This window comes from Acanthochromis polyacanthus, chromosome 9 (genome assembly GCF_021347895.1).
Source record: "Acanthochromis polyacanthus isolate Apoly-LR-REF ecotype Palm Island chromosome 9, KAUST_Apoly_ChrSc, whole genome shotgun sequence".
Lineage (NCBI taxonomy): Eukaryota > Metazoa > Chordata > Actinopteri > Pomacentridae > Acanthochromis > Acanthochromis polyacanthus.
The window spans coordinates 11,834,139-11,852,809 of NC_067121.1; the positions used below are offsets into that span (position 1 = coordinate 11,834,139).

At 41.3% G+C, this 18,671-nt stretch overlaps 1 protein-coding gene across 1 annotated transcript; it reads right to left on the minus strand.

Moving 5' to 3' along the window:
• Positions 1-1,391: 1,391 nt before the first annotated feature.
• Positions 1,392-17,803, minus strand: copa (COPI coat complex subunit alpha). Its single transcript, XM_022203512.2, has 29 exons — positions 17,594-17,803; positions 16,725-16,838; positions 16,555-16,628; positions 16,233-16,313; positions 16,050-16,126; positions 15,591-15,700; positions 13,792-13,901; positions 11,544-11,643; positions 10,975-11,193; positions 10,507-10,657; positions 9,759-9,825; positions 9,604-9,679; positions 9,287-9,369; positions 8,623-8,848; positions 7,951-8,089; positions 7,400-7,562; positions 7,059-7,205; positions 6,651-6,840; positions 6,445-6,540; positions 5,794-5,882; positions 3,841-3,964; positions 3,436-3,525; positions 3,207-3,310; positions 2,825-2,971; positions 2,546-2,686; positions 2,177-2,359; positions 1,920-2,030; positions 1,630-1,790; positions 1,392-1,541 (listed from the first exon to the last, which is right to left on the minus strand). The coding sequence occupies exons 1-28, from the start codon at positions 17,631-17,633 to the stop codon at positions 1,722-1,724; spliced, it is 3,321 nt and encodes a 1,106-aa protein (XP_022059204.2). The 5' UTR covers positions 17,634-17,803; the 3' UTR covers positions 1,392-1,541; positions 1,630-1,721.
• Positions 17,804-18,671: the final 868 nt, after the last annotated feature.

The following is an 18,671-nucleotide window of genomic DNA, read 5'->3' on the forward strand; positions in this document are numbered from 1 at the left end:
ACAGCAAAGGTTAAGAACAACAAATAACGGCAACACAAATTTTATTTCTTTTCTGGATTTTATCTCATATTCTGTCTAGAGACAGACATTTAAACAGCTAGAAGCCCCTGATTGGACAATTTTAGTCTAGGCTTGATTATTGCAACTATCCTTTCTGGAAAAAAGCTGCTTTGCATTATATCACTCCTATCCTGCTTCCCTCTATTTGTTCCCTGTTCATCTTTGAACTGATTTTAGGATTTCACTGATCACTTTCAAAGCTGTCTGGGTCCAGCCTCAAGCTATGCAGTAAAAGCCTCGACCCCATATGAGCCAGCTCGTAGATCCTCAGGGAGTTTCTGGCTTTTCCAAAGTTGAAGCTTAAATCTTAAGATGGCCAGATAAAGCAAACAGAATCTAATTCACCTCCTAAAACACTATTTCCACAGACTTGCTTTATTGTGATGCCATCTTTTTATTGCTTCCAATTATAAATTTTTGATTCAGTTCCAGGCTGGTTAAATGCCCACCTATGTGAATCAAAGTTTTCCTCAAACAATCACTCAGTCAATCATCAGAAAACTATTTTGATAACTGCAGCTATTTAAAGTGAAATCTTTTCATGACCTGAAGAAGAAAACTTTAAGATGTTGTTTGGCTAATGCGTCAGATTATTCTGGAAACCAGTGTCTGCACTTGACTAAATACTGTTTGTAAGTAAACACAGACGTACATTATGGTGTCCATTTTGACGTGTTCCCATGTTTGTCATCATGTACGGGCAGATTGTGCAGTCCTAAATTTAGCCAATTTGCATGAGAGCCTCCCAGCTAAGTAGCTAGAATCAAACTTAAGTAACATCCCTCTATGGCAGCAAGTGAATGCTACAGTTTTGTTGGTTTGTACTACAGCATATCATTAAACAGTATTATTCCACTGAGCAATAATAATTTTTTACCCTGTAGTATTGATAATGTTGTTGTGTGTGATTGTAAAGAAATAAAGCATGATAGAAGGGAGCACTAGCATCAATCCCCTTCTTTATAGAGGATTGTTCACCCATAAAGAAACAAACGTCTTATTTTTGAACATTCTCAAATCATTTTTCAAGCAACAATTGCATGTACTTATCAAATGTTGACTACAGGTGTTTTTCCCATTTTTGACAAGTAGATTTTGTGGCAGAACTGTTGTACTGGATAATAAAGCAGACACTGACTGCTGTATACTTACACTTGTAGTTCATTAAATAAAACAAAAAGGCACAACTGATACTACAGATCATTCTCTCTCCTCCTGTTGTGACTGATGAGTACAACACAAATTGAGTCTATTATTTTGAAAGGTAAGTGGCAGTCCTGGTGTACCTGTGTGACCCTGCAGATCTGCCCTTTGTAAGGGGGGCAGTAGCAGGCTCCAGACAGAGGGCACTTCTCAACGGGGCGTCCACGGTAGAGGGGGACAAAAGACGCAGCGCACAGGTCAAATGGGTTGTGGGGGTCGTAGTTCAACTGGTGGGCGTCCGTCAGGGTCTTCTCACAGGCAGCCAAAATCTTGCGAGTCTAAATGGCAGGGAGGTATTTAATATGTTGATAAGAGACGAAGAACAGTACAACGCTCAGCCAGATTGACAATTAGCTCATGACTTACCTGCTGTGCCACATCTGGCTTCGGTCCAAGCTCGAGGAGACGACGTGCAAAACCTGCGGCTGTCTTGAAGTTACGCAGTTTGAAGAAGAGGTTCAGAGCTGTACGCAGCACCAGCACCATGTGGACTGGCTGGAGGTTACAGTGGGTAAATAAGCAGCCATCTGCAAGGAAAACACAACTTGGATTAAGAAAACTGCTGGATAAATTATGATTCATGGACATATTGCAGCAGGTTCTGGTGGTAATTAGTCAGTTTATATCAGAAGCTTAAGGTGACATCAGGTTCTTACCTCACAGAGCCTCTTTTGCTGGTCCAAAGTGTCTTTAGGTAATTTCTTCCTCTCAGTCTCCATAGTCAGACCCACTATGTACTCTCTGCAAATTGTGATCAGCTGCTGAGCCTGAAACACATTTAAGATAGTCGAAATTATGAAATATAATGATAAGTACTGACATGTCAACAATATTACGCCATCTGAAACGCATCTTTTTGTATTCATGGCTTGGGGATTAAACAGGTCTGATTTAAAGCAGGCCTGTTTCTCACCTCTGCAATCTCCTGCTTATTATCAACCACCAGCAGAGGCACAGACAGCAGGATGGCTCTAAAGCGCTCGACAGCTTCCTCAAACCGGCCGGCCGTGGTCAGCTGGTAGCACTGCTGCAGGCGAGCGATGAGATCGGAGAGGCGCAAACCGACAGCAGGCAGACCCTGCTTCGCCCCACAGTCCTAAAAAAAAAACCAAAAATATAAGAGCATTTGTTTTTTAACAATAAATGAAAAGATGTGACAAGGAAGAGCTGGAACACATGTCGGTCACGAGCATATTTATCATCAAAAATAAAACTAGAAAAAACATTTCAAACAGCAGACATCCTACAAGACACTAATAAATCCACAAAGCTTATAGCCTACCTTCCAGTTTCTCTGGGGATGACTGCGCAGGCAGGGCTGGGAGGGCAGTCCCAGGTAACAGGTGCGTCCTCTGGACAGCGTCTGCATGAACAGCGACTTGTAGGGGCCGAAGTTTACAACTCCAACCTGGTCGTGTAGCAGCTGTGGAAGGAAAAGCAAGTGACAGTGAAGTGTGTGTGAAAAGAATGCAGTGAATTTATGCTTGGTCTTTCGTCAAACACAAATAGTTTATATTAAAACATTGAACTAAAAAGGAAATCAATCAAAATGTGAGCATACTCTCATGGCAGTTTCAAAGGATCCAGCCAGGATGTGGTCCACTGGCAGCTGGGAGTTGTTGCACCACATCTGGGTTGGACTCATGCCCTTGGTGGGTGGGACGAAGAAGCCGTCCTCTGTTCCTCCACCTGCACCGACCGGCACGTCCTGTTGATTGAAGAAAAGACAAGGAAATGTGAATATTCAACATTTCCTATCACTGAAATGTAGAAAAGCATAGCAATAACTTGTTCGTGCAACGTGTAGCTTCAACAGTGAGGGCAGAAGATGAAATCTGATGTAAAGATTTCACTTAAAGCTGACAGCCTGGTCAGTGCTGGTCTTTGTTGTGTTGGCTCAACATTACGTGTGGTGGGACTAATAATGATGTCGCTGCTCTCACCAGCTCTGGAGGAAGGTCCAGGTCTTCCTCAACCTCCCATCCCCCTCCTTCCTCTTTCCCAACTCCTTCTTCTCCAAATCCTTCCTGAGCATCCATGAAACCATCTGACAAGAAGGAAAATATAGGGAAAAAAAAATAAGCATCAACAGATTATTTTTGGAATCAGGCCCAATTAGCTCACTGAAAGGTATTGCTTAACAAATTACTGTTAACTTCACGGTAAATCTACCTTCATCCAGCTGGAGCTCAGCATCATCTCCCCATCCTTCACCTCCTGTGGCATCCATATCCAAGTCGGCAGCCATCTGACCTGCTTTACCTATAGCACAAAAACACTGTTAACATTCTGGCAAAGTCAGTCGCAGCAGCTTTCTACAACTTATCTAAAAGTAAGACTGCTTTATTTGGAATTTGAACATCTTAAAGGACAGAAAACACTGAAGAATATGATGATTTCAACGACTGTCCTTAATCTAAGAAATATGAAATGTTGGAGTCCTTGTTCTGGGTTCCAGTGTAACAAATATAACATGAATGAACCCTTTAAGAATGTTGCATACATGAGTTTTTCCTCACAGACAGTATATCTATATATTTACATACACCAAGCCATGTTTCATGACTGATGACTCACCCTTTGCTGCAATGGCGCCCTCAAAGAAGCCCTTTGACACGGTGAGCAGAGGCCAGTTGGTGTCCAGAGGGTTGATGGGTGGAGGAGGCTGCAGCAGCTGTGCATTAGGATCAACCTCTGGCACCTACGAGATACAAGATCAACCACTAGTAAGATCATGTGGCACAAACTGAAATCAGTCCCTCCAGGAATTTGCGATGATGCGATCGCGCAAATTCAAGCAATCTCTGCGCGACCTTGCAATTCTGTCCAATCATCACAACTTTCCCACTATTTTGGTCAGCCTCCCATGAGTTCCACTAATCATATCAGTCCCCAGCGCAAATGTAATGAATGCATACAACCGAATTCACCTCCCTGTGTTTGGTTTGGAGAGGCAGACATATTCCATTCTAATGTCTCTCATTTACCAACAAAAATTACTGCTGAAGTGCAGAACAATGAATTCCCTGATGTTCTTCACCAAGGCGGAAACTAAACAGTTTTACACCTGTGCAATATTGTGGTGGAACACAAAAAAAGAACAAAATTCATTGATTGATAAACACTTTTCTACCATGAAACATATTAGGAGAACGGCTGAAACGAGCAGACCACAGATGAGACAAATCACCGTGATGGAAACTGTTGCATCCAGATCTGTTGGAGCACCGAAACAATGAAGGTAAGTTAGATTTAATACTCCACCGAGGAACACGGCAGAGTTATGTGACGATCAGCACATGTGAATCATTCCCCTGTTAGCAACACTACTCAAAAACGGACTAAGGGATTTGGATGAAATTATAGTCTGGATCCACGGATTTGTTAAGGATTTCCCATTGAGATAGCGGCACAGTGTTTGATAGCGTCATGGTAACCACGGGAACAAGTGAATGCTACCTCAGCGGCCTGCTGATGATCACATCATTGCAATCCTACTACAAATCCACCACTGGGGACTTATCGGAAATGATACAAGGAACAACTGATTAAATTGTGGGGGTGTTTCTGAGTCCCATCAATTCCTGTTGCCCGCTACATATTTACGTCATATGATTCATAACGTACACATGCATAACACACTCCTGTGTTCAGTGCAAGGTCAGGGAACAGCGCTCTCTGAGTGCTTTTCTTGTTAATTGCAGGGATGAGATCAGCAAGTTCTGATTCTAGCGGAAAGTTGATGACCGGGGGGGGGGGAAGCAGCAAATTCCAATCGCTGGGCCGTTTACAATTGTCGTTAACAAGCTATTGTTAACGTCGTTACCATCACGTGGGAGTATCAGCGACAATAAAGTGTTCAAACTCGGCGTTCAAATAAATGAAATCCGCGGTAAATTCCCATCCCTGAAAAAAAGCAGAATTCCGCCAATTCGCGGAAAAATCACATCCCTGTAATTGACGTTACAAGCCATGAGCGCATGTGTGAACACGTGTGTGCCAGGATGTGAAATTATTTTTTAAGCCACTGACAGATATGTCCAAATGTGACTCATTCAATAGTATATTTTCATTTAGTGCCTTAAATCTACCAACCACTTCTTGTTAAACCAGTATCTGGCTGCTGCTAATTTCCCACCATGGTATGCCAGCTTTTGTGTAAACGGGCTGGAGCATTATAGAATTAATTTCAGAATAAATATTGTCAATTTCCATGCTGAAACATGTTCTAAAAGCTGAAAAAAAGCAACTTTTTAGCAAATGTCATTGTTTGCCCCAAGTTATTGCAACAAATAAACTTAAAACATGGCAATTTTTTCGAAAAGCTGAAGCGAATTCAGGCATTTTCAGATGCAACAATCTCGAAAAACACCTGCAAAATCCTGGAGGGACTGTGAAATATACACATGAATAATAGTACATGAATATGCAGTGTTACAATGGAAAAAGTCTATTGAGTGTACTATGACTGTTTGTTATGGTTTCTCATGTTATGTGTATGAAGTTACAGAGAATGTTTTTCCAACACACCGTCTCCTTTTCTGGGTCAAAGGTCTCCTTTAGGGCCTCCGCTTCTTCATCCAGACCATGAGTGGCTGCAGTCAGGTAAGCCAGAGACTCTGCAAACACAAAAACAGTTAGACAGGTTGGTTTCTTATTTACCTTAAACATTGCAGAAGAAAGGCAATGTTGTCACCTGTACAGAGAAGCGGCACATAGATTTATAGTATAACAGAAAGTGCAGTCATTCATTTTGACTGACTTTTTGAAGCTCTTAGGAATTATATCAGGGATGGGATCAGCAAGTTCTGATTCTAGCGGAAAGTTGTTGACGGGGGGGGGGGGGCAGCGACTTCCAATCGCTGGGCCGTTTACAATCGTCGTTAACAAGCTATCGTTAACGTCGTTACCATCGCGCGGGAGTATCAGCGACAATAAAGTGTTCAAACTTGTGAAATCGGCGTTCAAATGAATGAAATCGGCGGAAATCCACGGATCCGCGGTAAATTCCCATCCCTGAAAAAAAGCGGAATTCCGCGAATTCGCGGAAAAATCACATCCCTGATTATATGTAATTATGATAGGTAACTAGTCCCATGGAATGAGCTAAGTTTTCCATGACATTACAGGCAAAGAATGCAAAACATAACTGCATATGTTAATAATGATAAGTTAACTCACTCTGCCCGCAGTTCTTCAAGATGCGAACTCTTTCACTGACGTCTCCCAGATAGAGAGCTGCCTGGTAGTGGCCGCTCATGTCCTTCCTGATCTCAGCTACACAAAGAAACCACATGCATTAGATATGCGATGAGAGAACACACAAACCCTCACCAAGTCACCACATCCTCCGTAAAATAAGGAATTACTACTCCGTCATCACTCACCGATCTTCATCATCTTGCGCAACTTAGCCAAGTTGCCGGTGATGAGGTAGAGGAAGGTGAGCTTGTCGAAATTCTTGGTCCTCTGGTAGCACATTTCCACGACCTGGTGGTGACCCTGCAGCAGCGCCGCCTCACCCAGACGCTCCCAGCAGCTGCGCTCATCGAGAGCTTTGGCTGCCTCTAGCGCCACCTGGAAATTGTACAAGAGATGTTTTTGATTTTGCGGTTTGTCCTGCAGTAGAAATTCTTAATTACAGATCTCTGAGGCAGCTAAACAGGCAGGAGTAGGACATTATAACTTTAAAATACAAATTCTAAGATTCAATCGAATTAAAGCCTGCCATCCACCCGCCTTTCAACCAAACTTAATCCCCAACAGATAATGAGTAAGTAAACCTGTGAGCTCACCTCGATGTTGCCACACTCCAGAGCCAGGCTAAAGCGCGTCTTCTCATCTTTGACAAAGTGCAGCGCTACCTCAGGGTAGCCCTTCTTCTGCAGGTAGGCAATGATGGACTGACCCACCAACTTGGCGTTACGTACCATGTGGAGCACCTGGACAACACAACAACAAGAGGAATGGTACTAATGAGAAGGAATAATAAGGGAACTGAACGACTGACAACACAAAGTTAAAGAGATCAAATATCAAGCTCAGATTAGAGCTGCACAATCACATGTCGAGAAAAGTCCTAATTCTGCAGAAACACAGGTATTATCTACATACACATTAGTCACTAGGGACCTACCTCATCATACTTGCGGTTGACCAGGGCCAGTTTGAAGCGGTACTCTGTGGGGTCGATGGTGAGGACGCGAGGCCTGCACTCTCTGTCCAGGCAGTAAACACTGTTGCCTCTCACACGGGTCACATAGATGGGCAGATCCAGGGTTCTGATGATGCCATGATCACTACAGAGACACAATGAAAGTAACATGTTAGAAACAGATTCAGATCAGGAGTTGATATGCATGTTGTATAGGTGGACAAATAAAATGTTTGCTGTACATGCCGATACACCATTTTGTTCTCTCAAAATTTTGTGAAATTTAACAGCAATGAAACCAACTTTGCAGCACGATAAAAACATTTCCGTGTTTGACAATGAAGTCAGTGAAGATGTCCAAGTGGAAAAGGTGGTAGACTTTAAAAGATGCTACCTCAAAAACTTTCTATTCAATAATGGAAAATTTTAATTGGTTTGAGTGTTAAACTCTGTTTCTGTTCTCACCTGCCCGATTTATTGACCTGTATCAACGGCTGCATTAAATCGACACTGTGTTTTAAAGCTTCACGTACCCAGAGGTAAGAGCGTATTTGATGTGGTTGGAGGTGGTGTAGATAAAGACCCCACTCTCATCCCAGGCTCCGCTCTTCACTCTGATGTTCTCATGAATGTTGCACAGACTCTCGAGCTTACGGTTGCAGATCATAATTGCTGAGGGGAAAAAAGAGAGACAAAAAGATTTAGACTTTCCTTAAATTGTCAGGTTCTGTTGGTGAACCGAGAACTGGGACTTGTGGTATTGAAATGTGTTTTTATCCTGTTTGAACCAGTTACAACACCTTTTTTTTTTTTAAAACAACAAAACTCATGCATTTACCCACATTCTCAAATAAACTAAACACCCAACATAGCAGCTGCTTTTATGTTCAACTTAATGAGAACAAACAGATTCAAAAACTAAAAAGAGTCAACAAGCATTTAAATTTGTAGTTACAAGACAGAGTAAGGTTTATGCAGTTTGTCAGCGGATTGCCACAATTCCTATAAATGTATTTTACCAGCCTCATAATACACATAGTTAAAATCAAATTACTGCCTTGTGTCTGCCCTCAAATGTTCTTCATCCGTCCAAACAGAGCTAATGTCTCAGTGATTTAGAAATGTGAGAGTCTCAACTCTGATTGAGATAAACTTGTTGTGTCTCTCTGATAAGCATCTTGATAACATTCATCTTATCTACTCACCGTGTTTAGCCAGCAGAGCCACGTGGCTGGTGTCAGAGCTCCACACCACATACTTGACCTTGGCGATTTTGACGGTGGCCAGGGAGCGTTTCTGCTGCACGTCGAACAGCGTGACGCCATCGGCATCACGCAGCAGCAGTGAGCCGGTCCCGGCGTAGAAGATTTCCTCGCAGCTTGGCACCTGGACTTTCTTCACAATTTCATTCTTCAGGTTTTTAATCAGCAGCTACAATGGAGAAGAAAGCATTTTAATAAATGAGCCCTGATCAGGACACACACAAAATTACAGAACTTCAGAAAAGTGCTGACATAAAGCCTGAAATACAAGACATCTTTTAAAAATTAGACAAACTGGCCTGCTGAGCATTAAATCACTGGTTTGGAAATGTAATTTTCTCTAACTGGCTTAAAATTATCTTAATGACAAATAAAACTTGTTTTTTTTCTCTCTCTAAAATAATCTCTAACATAATCTAGACTGTTGACTTTGGAAATGAATAACGCTGAGTCAGTCTTTCAGTGAGCAACTGCATAGACCAAGACTATTCTTTACAATGACGAATATCAAAATACGGACGGTAAAACAATTTTTAAAAATCTTGCCGATGTGTTTCTCCAGATTTCGGCTTTTAATACACTTCTCTAAACCTGGAAATTGACTTACAGAGTGCATACGGTCCAGAACAGCAAACCTGTTCCTGGCCACCCAAACTGCTGTCAGACCAGAAGACCGTTTCCCCTCTGGTGCTGAAAAAAACAGGGTCTGTGTTACTTAAGTCACAGTTCATAGCACAGTTCAGTTCACAAAGGGATTGGAATTGCCGTCATTGAAACAACGTACACTGCTGCAAAGTAATACAAATTATACAGTAAAAAGGAAAATGTGGTGTTTAAGTACAAACAGACTAATGGATAAAAAGTAATTTACTGTTCACTAAATGAGAGGAAAAATGAAAGAACTGCAACGTGGTGTTTCTTTACCATCAGGGTTCTGAGAGTCACTTTCTTTGGGAATTGAGTACAAGTCATAGGTGCTGTTCTCCAGGTTGGTCGCTCTCTGTAGGAAGTGAAGAGTATTGCATGAAATACATGGAAAATACTGACTGAGGGATAAATGTGAGTGACAGGATACTTACGGTGCAGAGCAGGACGGCGTTCTCAGCTGGGTTGTAAGACATGCTGAACACCGGGAACTTAGACCCACTGGAAGAAGAAGAAAAAATGATTTAATTGTCTCAAAACTTTTACACTTACTCTCACCACAACACTCTGTACTGACTGTCCAACTGCTAACAACAAGATGATCTTTTTGATGTTCCATGAAAACATGTCAACATCACATACTTTTCTAATTACAAAATCCCTCCACAGGCATTACTAGAGCTCAGAGGATTAGTCAAGAAACTGGTCAACAGAAAATTAATGTCCATTTATTTATTCATTCATTTAAAACCTCAGTCAACACACTGAGCGACAAGTCATATTTAAAGCAAGAAATGCAAACACATTTCCCCTTTTTAAACTCAAATAGAAATTAAAGAGGAGGATCTGGCCATGTCAGATAAAATATGCTTCAAAAAATGCTTTAAAGTGTAGCAATGAACAGCCAAACAAACGAATAAAACAACAGCAACTAAAATTTGATATTATCTGAGCACTATAAGAGAAGTCAACCAAAAGTTTAGTTAAAGAATATTTTTAAATTATTCCTTGTATGTGGAGCACATTTTTGCTTTTCACTGCTTTCTGACATCTTACAGAGCAAGAGATTACTCAAGAAAATGATAAGCAAGTTACAAAATAATAAAATGATCAAATTCATCAAATACCAAAATGTACTTGGTGAGAATAAAAACTTTGGCAACGCTGACACACAGCACTGACCTGCGGAGCTGCATGACAGCAGTGTCCTTGCTGCTGTTGAAGTCCAGCTGGCGGAGGAAGCGATCCTTGACGTAGTACAGCATGTTGCCGTGCACAGCGTAGGCCGGACGTTCACGCTCCAGCTTGAAGACAATCATACCACTGTCGTGACCTGGAGGACACAAAACAGACAGTTCGGTACAAAATCCTCATACACAGACCGCATTTTTCCACCTTGAGAAAAGTTGCATGTTATAATTTTGTCCTGTTGTTGCACAATGTAGCTTCAAATGTAGCCAAAAAGGCACATTTAATGAAAATTTAGCTTTTGACTGTGACACTCACCAATACAACACTAAATTAGTTCACAAATTCTGCAAAAAAGATTGCAATGCTTCAGTAGCTGCTGTTTAAATCTGTTCAACCTGTTAGTAGCTGATTTTACACTTGGGGTAAATGTTTCCAGCCTTGTGTGAGTACCACTCTTACCTGCAGCAAACAGGTTGAGGTTCGGGTGAGCCCCCAGCACCCAGAAGCGATCGTGATCACGTCTGAAGGTCTGAACTCCGGTCCTCTTGGACATGTCCCACACCCGGATGCTCTTGTCTTCAGAGTTGGACAGGATGAGCTCCTGGCGAGGATGGAAGACGGCACAGGACACGTTGTTGTAGTGACCTCGGCATGTATCCAGCTCCCACGCCTTGGACTCTGGATTGAGGGAAAAGAGAGACGATATGACAAAAATCCACAGCTGGTTTAAAAAATAAAAAATTAAATGTGGAAAAAGACCAACAATATCAAAACACATAGATCTACCCTCCATAGAAAAAGTAGAAGTACAAATACATATATAAATACATAATACAGGGGAAAACGTACAGCTGAAAACAATTAGTCAACTGTTTAGCTTCATGAAAAGTCTTCCACAGAACACAGGATCTTTGTTTTTTACTTTTTTATACCCCTCATCCATAGAAAAAAATGTAGCTTCAGTGGACACTGGGTGGCAGATTTTTAGTGGATGTTAATGAATGTCTTCTAATAGTGAAGTCACTCACCATTCATTCTCCAGATCTTCACCTGCCTGTCATCAGCTCCGGACACGATCAGAGGCATGCTGGGGTGGAAGGCTGCCCAGTTCACCCCACGGTCATGACCCTGAACACAGACACACAAACTCAAGTCACATTAATCCAAACAAAATCATCTTTCAGATGTTGTAGCTCTGAGGCCAATGACTGGTGGCTCTCTAAACGCTACAACATAAATCAACTAGATTTCTACAGCTTTACACTTATTACAAAGACAGAAAAGGTAAATCATGCAAAGCATAAGTAATGGCAAAAAAGGTCGCCAGTCTGTTACAGGGCTTCATATACAGACAGACAATCACACTCACACCTACGGACAATTTAGAATAATCAATTAACCTCAGCATATTTTTGGACTGTGGGAGGAAGCCGGAGTACCCGGAGAAAACCCACGCATGCACAGAGAGAACGTGCAAACTCCATGCAGAAAGATCCCAGGCCCAGGAAGGGATTTGAACCGGTGAGCTTCTTGCTGCAAGGCGAAAGTGCTAACCTCTACCCCACTGGGCAGCCCACACACAGGACTGAAACCTGAAAATTGACAATTTTGAAAACCTCTGTACAATGATTTTGGGGAAAATTATGCATTAGGTGTGTAGAGTGGCTTGGTGGTTAGCACTTTTGCCTTGCAGCTAGAAGATCCCCAGTTCACGTCCCGGCCATCCCAGGATCTTTCTACTTGGAGTTTGCATGTTCTCCCTGTGCATGCGTGGGCTTTTTCCAGGTTCTCCAGCTTCCTCCCACAGTCCAAAAACATGCTGAGGTTAACTGGTGATTCTAAATTGTTCATAGACGTGAATGTGACTGTCGCTATATGTACCCCTGCACTGGTGACCTGTCCAGGATGTCACCTGCCTTTGACATAAAGGCTGGGTTATGCTTTCCGCACGAACAAGCCGTGTGGAAATCTACTCAAGAGACCGTGTGTGACTTTATACTCCATGCAGCATCTGCTCCCAAACTGCAGGGGCAGTGTATTGCAAACACACGTCTACCTAGTCTACTCAAGTAGTAAACTGGAGTAGAAGAATTTTGCTATTGTTTACACCCATAGACTGTATACAAAGTGGACTTAGCATCTGGCTCCAAAATTGAAGCCCACCCGGAAGTGTCAAAAACTTGCAATATCACGCCGTCCGCTAGGGTTGGCTCCAAAAAGCTTTTGCTCCATAGACCCCAATTCATTTTTGGAAAAAATAAAATTTGATAGAATGATTTTCTACAGCTCAGGATTTTTTTCCCGTTAGTTTTCATGGTCGAAATGAGAGATCAGGTGACCGATCTTAAAATAAATCAATACTGAATTTTAAATAAATCGTTAAAGTTGGCGGAGACAGGGGGCGTGGCTATACTTGATAGACAGCAACAGAAGCCTCTGCGGTAAAATGTGGGCGGGATAAGAGAGTCTTCAGCCAATCCTGCCCCTAGTTGCTCTCCGGTCCAGTCTGTTTGATGACGCTTTTTATGTCACTGGGTCCAAAAAATCCAAAACAGCGACCAGGAAGTAGCAAAATCCAGGCTTCATTTTCTCAGCGTTGAAACCAACGGGTGACGTCATGGTTAGTTCACGCCTGTTTACACCACTAACAACATGGCATTTTATCGAATAGTTGCATTTCAGCAGTTAGTTTTAATTTTACACCATGAATTGTTAATAATCTGGTTGTCATGGTGATCTCTGTGTGATGAATCGTATAAACATCTGTATTTCTGAACTTCTGCTGCTGTTCTTCCACGTGTCTCCGTCCATGTAGTTAGAAAAATTCGGAGGTGTATAACATGGAAATTTTCCACTTGAGAAGGGCCGTGTGAGGGGGCGTGGCTGCTTAAATGACGTAATTTGTCCGCACGGAGCCGCACGGACCTCGCGACACGGCATGCACAAAACAAGCTTAAGTCAGCTGGGATAGACTCCAGCACCCTGCGACCCTAATGAGGATTAAGCGGTGTGTAGATAATCGATTGATGGATGATGCATTTAACGTTTTTTCCACTCTAGTGTTGCATCATTGTTGTGATTTTTTAAAATATTCTTAGTGAAGGCAAAAGGGCAAAACAAGGAATACAGTTCATGACAGAAAAAACAGGAAATGACTGCTACCTGAGCAGCAGTGACACTTTTTATATTTCACTAGCAAAAAGACTGATTTTGTGAAATTACAACACGTACGGGATATGTAAAATGAAAAACACACACATGAAAGTCATTGCTCACCTCAAGGACATGCTTAACAACAGCATCCGAAGCACCAAACAAGTCAACACCAGAGATGCCCCGCACCTCCGTCTCCACAGCTCCCGGAGACAGGTTCTTCTTCCTCAAACCTGGAACCATCATTTACAGCATCGCATGCAAAGGGGGAGCCATATTCATGTTACACAGGGCACACACACACACACACACACAGTACAGGGGATGAAGAAAAACATGTTTTAAAAAAAAGAGATTAATTAAACAATCAAATATGAGGCTATATTGTGGAATAGAAGCAACAAATGGGAATTACAAAGAGGATGAACTGTTGGACCACTGAACACACACAGGGGCTGAAACACACCAACACAACCTTTGCTCTCTCAACACCCACCAACTTGAGTCTGGAAACAATCATAGCTGTAGTGGCACTGTTGATTGGGTTAATGAATCATTGGCAGACAGAAGAAAATAATTACTTATGATCTCATTGGACAGCAGAGCAAGATTGTTGATTATATCCCAGACTCAAATGATCAGGAAGAAATAAAAAATCATCGAGAAAACACAGCTTGTATTCATGATTCCTGCCTGTTAAAACAATGTGGTGAGCAGATAGTTCAACAGAAAGGAGAGATGATGCACAGGGAAAGAAATGGCACTAGGAACCCATGTGCAGGTGTGGATGTTTCCAGGGAGAGCATGGGATAAGGAGGGTACAGGAAGTGTGTGGACTTGGCTGATGGGTAGGGTGGGTGGTGGCTAGTGTTGTAAAGACGTGCTCCGATGGGGCGTCAGGAATATGAGCTTTGAAGTGTGGTTTGTTCAAAGGCTCATGCATGTGTCTGTCAGTATGTTTGAGTCACATGCAGAGCAAATAGACTGAAACGTCACAGCTATGAGTTAGGAATGAAGTTGATAACAATATGGTGACTATGGATACAAGAAACATAAGCACTGTTGTGTTATATTTTAAGTCAGCCATGCAAGTGTCAGGGGTAGTATAAGAATATTTTAACATCCGTGCTGAGAAGGTTTAGGTATGTAAAAGACACTGCAAAGCCGGTTAGTAGTTAATGTTCCTGTTTTTCTAGATGCAGTTTAAACTACATCAAAAAAAGATAAAAGAGCTGCATAGGAGGCAGTATCACTTTTCAATAATGACAGTATAAGTGCAAAGAGAACCTTCCTTTAAAGACAGTCTGGTCATACAGGGAGCATTAAACATGAAAACTACATGCTTTAGGAATGTCATGTGATCTAGGAGTTTATAAAAATGGATGGAGTCATGCTCAATGCAAATGAATGTCAAAGCACATTAATTCATAACAGGTGAAAATCACAGAAAAACATCTTATACATGTTCATGTGTTAGAAAGCAGATGAGAGCCAAATAATGGTTTAGTTAGTGTAAAGACAAGAAACAAGAAGCAAGAAAATCCATCAACAAAAACAGATTTTAAGAGCATGCAGAGGCACAGAAACACCTCTCCAGTTTCCTACTTGCATCTTTTTTTGCATGATCTGTGAATTCTTGTCATTCAGAACATTTATTTACAGTGCAGTATTTCATTCATAAATGCCACACTGTAAATAAATGTGTGGCAGTACATCTACTTCTATCTATCTTTCCTGAGAAGAGAGGTGTTTCTGCAAACAGCCCACAGAGATTCGTCCTCTACAAGTCAGAAGGGAAGAAGAGGTTCAGGACTTGATATTAGTCCTGCTCCCGTCTTCTTCTTCTTCCTCCTTTGTACCACTTTGCCTGATCCCCCAACCAAAACCCACAATCCTCTGGTCCACCATCCCCAAGCCCTCACCGGAGATATCCCACACTCGCACAGTCTGATCCAAACTGGCTGACACCACCAGGTCCTCAGATGGGTGGAACTGGGCACACATCACATAGTGGTTATGGCCAGTCAGCACACTGCAGACAAGAAAGAAAGAGTGGAAATACTGAAACACAGACATCTATCTTCAGGGTTGATCAAATGATTCCACTGACAATAACATACCAAAGTAGTTCGCACATTAAATGCAACAACACAAAAAGTGATTTAAGTAGTGTATTTACAACAAAAATGCAAAAATACATTTAAGGAATTTTCTGAGTTTCTAACGAGACATCGCCAATGAGTACTCTGTATGCAGCAAAATTCAGTGTTGAGTGACCAAGAACCAATGACTTCATTCTTGTGTTGATTTTCACTCTAACTATATTCTCCAGCTATGAATGAGTTGTCAGAAAAAACAGTGCAATTTACAGAGTGTCTTACCAGACACAGGTCCTTGACTGCCAGTTCCAGATACGAATGGTCTGGTCATCTGAAGCGCTCAGAATCCACGGGTACTCCTACAGGCGAGGTGATAACTAATTACTTATGAGTAACTTTAGAGAATACTGAGACTTAGTCACTTGAAACTGGCGATAAAAAAGAAGAAGCAGCAGAAGAACTCACATGGTGAAAGAAGGTGGTTCTGATGTAGTCAAGGTGCCCCAGCAAGGTGAAGAGGCAGCGTCTCAACTTGTAGTTCCACACCTGCTCAAAATAAGAACACTTAGTCGGAGCTCTTCTAATAATTTTATGACACATGAATTTAACATTTAAGACCTAACAGCACCATGATATAGGTCATGAGCAATAACATTTCCGACTTCTGAATTCTGTAAATGTGTGAACTCCTGATCAAACCAAGTACCATCCAGAAATAAGCATTCAAACAGTATTTAAACCTGACAGCTTCTTCACTTTTTATAGTTGCTATATGCAGCAATCTCACCTTGATTTTGTAGTCATCTCCTCCAGACACAAATAGAGGCTGCTGTTTGTGGAAATCAATGCCTCTGACAGGCCCTGTTGGTGAGAGAACATTAAACACGTTTTATTTCCATTGAGAACAGACTGTGTGGACAAAAATATCCTCTTAGAGCAGACACATTGATGTCTTACCATCGTGCTCATCAAATTTGTCGATCAGAGTGCACATCCGATAGTCCCACAGCTGGATCACTCCATTGTGCAAACTTGCCAAAACCCATGGCCTTTTGGGATGGAAACTCAGGCCTGAAATGTAGCACAGAGCATTGACTCACTCATAATGTCATGTAAAACAAGCCATTTTCCTCACAAAATCAGTTTAATCACCAAGCAGGTTTTCACATAGGAGGAGATTGGAGTGGTGTTTTAGTGCATAACATTAAAATACTTAAAAGTAAAAACATATTTAAAAAAATAAAAGTATTTTTAAAAAGCAAGTGTTGCAAGTCAACAGAAAATAATTACGATTAATTAAATAGATGTTGACAATCGATTGTAGATATGTTTTTTTATTAAGCCGTGCTTCAGTTATCATTAAATATCATTCACAGTGTAATAAATATACAATTTGATGGATCATTTAGCACACAAGAGGGGCGGCATGAATTTGTAAAACCACCAGCACAACAGTTTAAACCCTGACTCTGACCTGCTAGAGAATCGCAGCCTTCACAAATTTCATTATTTCAGACTGCAATTCCGATTTCAGATCGAATATGTGTTCTGCCCTAATTCAGACGACGATCTAACTATGTAATATTAACGAAACCGTGTCAAGCTTGAATCAGTACGGTAGCTAAAATAGCTAAAGACACGTACAGATAGCCTTCAATCAACATCACAACATAGGAACAAGACGTGATATGCATTTTTTGAGATTCAGTCGATAACAGAGAAGTCTCTTAAATCAAGAACTTTGTTTATTCACAGGCAACTACAAAAAACGGAGCTGCATAACATTAGCTAGCTAAGGTTAGCTTCTTGGTTAACGAAAGTCTTACCTTTAACACGGGCTGACTTCGTTTCAAATTTCGTTAACATCGTCCCTGCTGAACAGTAGGGGCTTTAATTTTAATGTTGTAGTCAACTACAACTCCACGCGAACAGTATAAAACAGCTAAAATCTTGCAGACAGGTTCACTCGGGGGGCCTGGCCGCCTTCGCCCATTTAGCTGATTCTCCTTCTTCCTGACACGTAGCGCGTTCTGTCTTCCGGCTCGGAATAATAAAGTTTTGGAGTGAAAATGTGACGCAGAAAGCTCCACGGCAGCTGCGCGTAGAAATACAATACAGAGAGCTGCACTGACAGGAGATGTGCGGATAGATGCCTAGATGCTGTCATTACACATCTCGATGTAGAATTTCTGCACAGTCCGGTTAAACGGCTTTATTTACAATGATAAGACCATTTAATGGCCATTTGTATCATGTATAATACGGTGGGGTCTTAATTTTAATATTTAAATTAATCAGGTAAATTTATATTTTTTTGTAACTCTGTAAGGTCTTAACTGTAATATTTACATTACTCAAGTACTGGTACATAAGAAATAACAATAGGATCTTTCCCTGAGTATTTTGATAGTAACAGTGGTGGAAGAAGTATTAGAGTAGAAAGAGTAGTCAGTATGGTTACTAGCTTCTTCCAGTGATGGGATTCTACTTGATTGAGCACTTTAAAAAGTCAGTTCAAAAAATGGGAAAAGTACAGAGAATTTAAAAAAGAACAACAAAAGCTGCAGAAAAGCTTGTAAGTGGACATGAAGTTCAGATTTTTTGAAAATTTCAACTTTTCTGCTCGAAAAGCAGGGTTTTTCATGCACACAGGAATTTCTGACTCCATTTGAAATAGAATTTAAAGAGCCCAAAAATGATAAGGGTGACAATAGCAATTCTATCTTTTTAACCAGTGTTGCTTAAAGGGGTTCCATTTACTCAAGCATAATTGACATTTTTATCAAATGGCCAAAAGTAACAGAACACTTGCCTGGGGACCAGACAGCCTTTATATTGTATATTACAAATACCCTTATAACGGGAATACAGTCTAGCTAAGCTAGGCTAACAGAACACAGCAAG